Source organism: Mastomys coucha, unplaced genomic scaffold (genome assembly GCF_008632895.1).
Source record: "Mastomys coucha isolate ucsf_1 unplaced genomic scaffold, UCSF_Mcou_1 pScaffold5, whole genome shotgun sequence".
Taxonomy (NCBI): domain Eukaryota; kingdom Metazoa; phylum Chordata; class Mammalia; order Rodentia; family Muridae; genus Mastomys; species Mastomys coucha.
Genome location: NW_022196911.1, coordinates 80,026,368 through 80,033,632, shown reverse-complemented (window position 1 = coordinate 80,033,632; position 7,265 = coordinate 80,026,368). Strand labels below are relative to the sequence as shown.

Sequence of the window (7,265 nt, the reverse complement as noted above, 5' to 3'; positions counted from 1 at the left end):
TGGGGATCAGAAGAAGGTGTTGGATCCCCCGTAACTGGAGTTATAGTCAGTTGTGATCCACCGTGTGGCTCTGGAAGAATTTCTGTACCATACTTACCTCTTCTCATCTCTGGGAGACTCTCTTTGTCCCCGACAAAGACTTTATCACAGAAGTGAAAGCATGGGATTGGTAAGTGTTCCTGCTGCTCTTGCAGAGGACCCAGGTTTGGTTTTCAGCACCCATGTGGCTCACAACCATATTTAACTCTAGTTCCTAGGGAATCTGACACCCTCTTCTGGACTCCAAGAATACTAGGCATGCATGTAGGCAAAAATACTCACAGACTTACTATAAAAGCCAAAATTAAACCATGCAACACTACCAACAACAGCAATAGCAGACTTTTGACCTTTGGAATAGACATGCATTTCCCAAACACCTTTTCTGAAATCCCTAAAACTTTGCAAGTCACAAGCCAAATATTTTTGGACTTTTCAACATCATTATGCTAGGAAGAAGGCATCTCAAGATCATATGAGAAAATGATTTCTAACACTAGATTCTCTTACCACAAACCAGTGGTTTACTTCAACTGTCCAGTCACAAGACCCACAATTTATATTTAACAAAGTAAAAGTATTGTTTTTATCCAACTGAGTGAATAAAATAAAAGCTGACATTGAAGTAAAAATAAGTCCAGGATTCTGTTGAACACATAGCCAACTACTAAAGGTCTTAACCCACCCAATCCTAAGCATAAACAAAGAAGAGAAACTCTAACTCAGTCTCATCTTTTGTGAACAAGTAATAAACAGAGACCATAAAAAGACAGAAGCAAAAAATAGATGCTAAGAGCATGTAGAGAGACCAAAATAAGTTTCCCCATCTCAGCCCTTTCCCTTTCCTAAGGCCCCTATGACGTATACACACATTCCTGACTGGGGATGCTACTTCAATGATCAGAACACCCACAACTTATGTCAAAACATAGAACTTAGCAAATGACTAGACTAAGGTTCAATAGCCACAAAAGTGAATGTACTGAAATAAAGCCAGTCACCTCTCTGACCTGCAAAATTTTTTGATAATGAATAAGCCCTCTGAAAGCAATTGAGACTTAACTTAAGGAAAAACTAAGTTATCTTCTTGCTTAACTACAAACCATGTTCTAGCCTAAAAACAAAAACAAAAACAAAAAACAAAGCACACAAAACACATAAAATCATGTTTCTTTTCAATATAAAAGAAAGGGAATGAGAAAGAGGGTAGAGAAAGATAGCATCTGATGGGGGGAGACAGAAAGAATGTGGAGATTTAGGGGAAAAAACAAAAAATAAAGTAATTATTCATTCACAACTACAGGTTGACAGTCTTCCTAGGCTCTCAATAGCACAGCATAAAAGCCAGACTTCTTCAGAAGACAAAATCAAATATAGTGTGGATAGAACTCTATTTTTATTCATTTTTCCTAACTTACAAGTTTCCATTCAAATATCTGTAGCTACGGATGGTTATAAGTTGATAAGTGGTCAACTGAACCTAAGTCCTTACAAGAGCAATAAGTGCTCTTAACTGAGTGCCTCCAGCACCTCAAATATCAATTTTTCCATTATCACCACTAAGACTTGGAAAAAAGATAAGCAATAATAAATTATGTGTAGAATAAAGTATCAACATTCTTTTGGCCTTGGTCCAGACATAGTGTTGAGATCCTGAAAGACACAATCAGTGTTCTCAAGAATCATTCATGCTAAGTGCCATGTGCAGTAGGCTGCCAGACACATTCTGTCCAAGATCTCTTTGGGCAACTAGTCGGCCCAAGATTTCACCTCTAATCTTGTTAATTTTTGTAACAATGCCATTAGAGGGCAACCATGTCAGCAGATCTGTTTCCAAAACAATAAAACAACACAAAAAGAAACCCTAAAACCAACAGAAAAAAAAAAGTTCATTTAAATAACCAATCAGTTAACTCTAAGTCATCTACAGAAATCTGCAGACCAAAGTGAAAACTACTGGTCACCCATGGTCAAGATGGTACAACAGTTATTTCTTGCTTTTATTCTCATCCTAGATGTATGCTAAGGAATATTTTAGAGTTGCAGAAATATAATAAATATACTTAAAGTAGCAACCCATAGCCAAAGTTACATAACTAGTTGACAGAAAGCCCACAGAGTCCAGTATGATTTTAGCATGTTAAGCATTAGGTGCTCCAAGAAAGGCAATTCAAAACAGAAGGGATATGCTTTGGATATAGACATTTGCTGCTTATCATTCAGCTGAGTAAGGCTTCCTACTGACAAAGATGCTGTTAAGTTTATCAATCGATTGCCAAAAGCACCTTTATTCATTGTGATTGTTAGCTTAAAGTGTCAACTTGACACAACCTAGAGTCATCTAGCAAGAGTGTCTCAATGAGGGGCTGTCCACATAGGGCTTGTCTGTGGCATATCTGTGGGGAACTGTCTTAACTTAGTTAATGTGGGAAGATCAAGCCTATACTGGGTGGCACCATTTCCTAGGCAGAGTGTCCTGAGCTGTGTAAAAGTGGTGAAATCAAGCTGAGCACAGGCAAGCAAGAAAGCAATGCATGCATGCATTTCTCTCTGCTATTGACTGAGGATGTGCTGTGACTAGCAACTCCACAATAATGGAATTTAGCTTGGACTTGAAAGCTAAAATAAACTCTTTGTAACCTAAGTTGCATTTTGTTCATTTTATTAGAACAATAGAAATAAAACTGAACATTTATTAAATGACATTTCTGAGAAAGCTTTTTCTTTGTACTTATACACTGGACAGATTACATGTACCCATGATAAAAGGAAAGAAGGAAGGAAACTGGTCTGCATTTTATGTGCTCTGTCTGAATCAAATCACATACAGTGTGACTTGTAAAACCATGTTCCTGTGGACAAAAGCAAAGCAGTGGAGAAGTCTACTCAGCAGGAGTTTGCTTAGCGGCCCTTGGGGCAAGTTCCCACTATGTAGCACATGTTAACCACTGCAGAGGACCGCAGCACCTCTCCACTGGAGCAACTTGATTTCCTTGATTCCTTCCTTTAGGTTCAAAGGCCCAGAAGTCATCACTTAGCTCAGCAAAGTACACCATCAACATTCCTACTTGTAGGAAGTGGAGATTGGAATGCTGGGCACATAACCATCAATCAGGAGACCAAGGTAAGCAAAGAAAGGTGACCAGAAGAGAATACAAGCTGGGGGAATTGAAATGCTACCAAGTCCCAGTGACATCTGCAAAAGACAGTAATACCTGCAGAGAGGAATCCTAACAACTCAAATGCCTCTTACAGGCGGCTCTCATTAATGCAGATGTGGGGGAGGGGAGCAGCTGGCCGCAATCAAAAAGGAAAATATGCCTGGTATTCAGAAATACTAGATTAAAAGGGGGCACCATCTGAACCTTTCCCTTATCTATGTCACTGCTAGCTGACCCCGACTCAGTCATATCAATTAATTCCTTAATTTTAAAATCCTCAAGATAAAGTGAAGAAGATAATTAATATTTGAAAATAAATTAGTGATATACAAGACTATAAAGACTATTGTTGCTCACTGAGTCTTCTTTTGTTTTTCTCTTTTTTGGGGGTGGGGCAGGGAGGGGGAACAAGGAAGAAACTAAAATAAAGAAAGGGGTAAATCCAGCTGCCAGTGTGCCTCTGTCTCATCCACATAGTCATCCACACCAGACACTGAAAGCCTGTTTGTTTCTCCAGGGCTCAGCCTGCTAGGAAGAAAGTTGGGGCACTATCTATGCAGGTAAGAAATAATCGGGATGACAAGGTGGGGTAAAAGCAGCAGCAAGTCAGGGTCCCATTGGCTTCTGCCTGTCCTGACTGGCAAAAGCAGCAAGCAAAGCCTCAAACCAGTTCTCTGACAGGGCCCAACGCCTCTGCAGCACCCCCGTGTAATTACACACTTGAGTGACTGGACTCTGAAGAAAATTGAAGGCCTGAGCTCCGAACAGCTGCCATTTTCTCTCTCCATCACACCAGCGTGATTACTTGAGAAATGAACAGCCCCGGCTCAAAGCTACTCCAGAATTCTCAGAGGAAATATGGCTCCGTGTTCCAATAATGAGATTCTTAAGGCAAGCGTTACTTACAATCACTCCGCAAAAGGAGCGAGCCGAGCCCCTATATCTTACAAATTAGAATTTAAGAAACCCAGCGACAGTCCTGGACGATCATTACTCTTCTGCTGCTCCAAGGATTCTGGGCTTTGGTCTATTTTTAGTGCAGAAAACTGTTAAGTTCTTAAAAAGGTAATCATAATAAGATGAAAAATTTGCCATAATTAGCTTCCTATAAAGGCAAATTCTAGCCCCATTTTGGTTCACACTGGCAGATCCTTCTAACTTCTAATCATTACCCGTTTCTGCCAGAAAGTCTTGACTTCCACCAAGTGAGAATTAACAATCCTTGCATTAAAATTTGAGAAAGAAAGTAGGATTTCTGAGGGAAAATAAACAGCAAGTAGCTCTAGATTATACAACTCTTTGCAGAGAGCTGTCTCATGGGAAAGTTAAAATAGTACTTTGTGCCAATATTTCCACCCTTCTCAAAGACCTGGTTTCCTCACCAGGCAGCCATTCCAGGGTAGCAAAGGTAATGAACTCTCCCTATAATGACACGTTTCTTAAAGTGGCTACCTATAAAATGTTATATCCAATAGGGCCAACCAGTGAGGCAGAGGGCTGAATGAGTGGTAATGCTGTCGACCAGAGACGTAAGGAGGACCATCTCCTTTCACTTTGGGGAATTACATAAAAACGGCAGTCAAGATTTATATGGGGTTTCCCTCCATGAAGAAATGATGGCCTCAAGAGTACCAAGAAAGATCATCTCCAGAGGGCTGGGAAAGGGAACTCAGAGAGTAGCTGTACTTCAGTCCCAAGCAAGACAACTAACTGTGCAGCAGCAGGTCTCATGGGACCGTGGAGGAAGGCCTAAGAACAGCCCTATTGTTCCCCAATCCTGAATACTAGCTTAGCCAGGAAGAACTAGGAGTGGAGAACTTGAAATCAACATGGAAACCTTTCACTTTGCAAACTCCCACCAGCCTTAGATGCAGCTCAGCCCAGCTCACAGGAGCCAGTTTCATTCCTCCTCCCATTTTCTACTAATTTGTGTATTAGTCAGATATGGGGACAAATGCAACAAGATCATAGATTTTTTTTTCCTCTAAACAAAGAAGATGCCAAACACATTTAATTATTTTCTGGAGGGAGAGGAACAGTACTAAATTTCTCCCATTTTATTAAGTTTCTGACATGAAAGCTAATGCTTGTATTGCTGACATACACAAGAGTTAAAATGGAGCAGCACACTGGTGAGAGGACACTGCATTCTAGAGCCACCATCATGTTAACAACAGAAACAAGGGCCAGGCTAAGCACAGCCGAGACAACTAAGTTCCTATACATATTCAATGCAGAACAGTCACTTCACATCATTCACTGCGTAGATCCAGCAACTGCTAATCCACAGCCCAAGCTCATTTACCATCATTATAAAAGACAGCAGCTTCCTTTCTGAGACAGTCACACACACACACAGACACACACACACAGACACACACACAGACACACACACACACACACACACACATTTTGCAGAACATCAACCAGTTGTACAAGTTCAAGAAACATACTGGATACTCACAATAAGCATTGTCACCAGGAGATTCTTTTTGGTGACCTGAGCATGGGAGAAGATGTAGTTCAGTACAGTGTTCATGTCGCTTTTGTTCTCTTCCCGAAGAGCGAATACACATTTGTCGTAGTGGCCTACAAGTGGTAAAGAAAACTGATGTATACATGAAGCCTCAGCCTTACTAAATGGCTATTTCTTAATGCATATACACAGTTGATAAACAGTGAGAAGAAACACCCTTTTTTGGAGAGCTTTAGACCAGGGGTCATTAGAACCCAAGTATAAACCTGGTTTCAAGGTCAAGCCCTACTTCCAATTCACTATGCCAGTCACTTGACCTCTCTGAGTCTTGATTTTATTTAAAAAATTAAAAGGGAGTAGGATGTGCTTTTAAAATAAAGGTGGGACTCCAATCTCACTTTTTTCTCTTCGTGATCTTCTTTTTTCTCCTGGAATAATTTCCTTCCAAAACAAGGTTCTGCTGCTTAAAAACCAGTGTCAGGGGCTCAGCAGGTACAGTGCTAGCCCAACGAGCACCAGTTCCCAAGTATGACCCCTAGGACCCACAAAAGAATGCCCAACATGGTGGTGCATGTTTCTAATCCCAGAGCTGGAGAGGTGGACACAGGAGGATCTCTGGAGCTCACTGGCCAGCCCATTTAATCTGATAGGTGAGCTCCAGGCCAGTGAGAAACCTTGGATCAAAATAAGTAAATGGCATTTCTGACCAGCAGTTGTCCTCACACCTGTAGAGATACACACACCTACACATAGGCACACTCATCCAATGCTCTCACATATAAATGAGAAGCCATGGATCCTGACAACCTTTGAGGTCTGCTTGACTTGAGTATTTGGCCTCACACTGACTCCCTGCGAACAGTGCACTCTAACTGCTAAGCACTGTTTAAGCTAAGAAATTATACTTATCAATATTCATAAGTATGGCTGCTATATTGGAAATCAATATTTCTACTGTAACTCTAGGAAAAAGCAAGCAAGGCCCAAGAATTCCATATCCAAACCATGGCATCCATGATGGGGAGCCTTGCAATGTGCAAAGGCTGCAGCAAGTACAGTCTGGTGCTTGCTGGCCTTCTGCAGAGCACCAGAGGCAGGTTAATGCTGGGCAGGAGACAAACCTCCAGCATTCCACAGCACATCTATGGTAGATATAAGTGAAACATGAATCTTTACAAAATAGCTCGGCTACATATTAAATTTCCAAGAAAGGAAAAACTAGTGCCTGCATTTTTGTGTTCCAGAATTTTATGAATTGACAAAAATATGAAAGGATTATCACTCGAGTCAGATTCTATGTTAAACTACAAACTAAAACAGTGATGTTTAAAATACATCACTGCATTTTCCTAGAATAACATTTGACCAGGGCAACTCTAACTTCTCTGTTTTAAATATCAGAAATTAACATAAACAGTATTTTTCAAAATGAAACTAGTATGTTAGGAAAAACACTAAAATATACTAGTTAGAAAACAGCCAATCTGCCAGGCAGTGGTGGCGCACGCCTTTAATCCCAGCACTTGAGGAGGCAGAGGCAGGCGGATTTCTGAGTCTACAGAGTGAGTTCCACGACAGCCAGGACTACA

At 40.8% G+C, this 7,265-nt stretch overlaps 1 protein-coding gene across 6 annotated transcripts in view; it reads right to left on the bottom strand.

The window, feature by feature from the left end:
* Acaca (acetyl-CoA carboxylase alpha) overlaps positions 1-7,265 on the bottom strand; it is a 268,630-nt gene that overhangs the window by 123,937 nt on the left and 137,428 nt on the right. For all 6 annotated transcript variants that reach the window (XM_031350925.1, XM_031350927.1, XM_031350930.1 and 3 more), the window contains one exon: positions 5,665-5,789. In XM_031350925.1, coding sequence (XP_031206785.1) covers positions 5,665-5,789 — 125 coding nt within the window. The remainder of the gene's footprint in view (positions 1-5,664; positions 5,790-7,265) is intronic.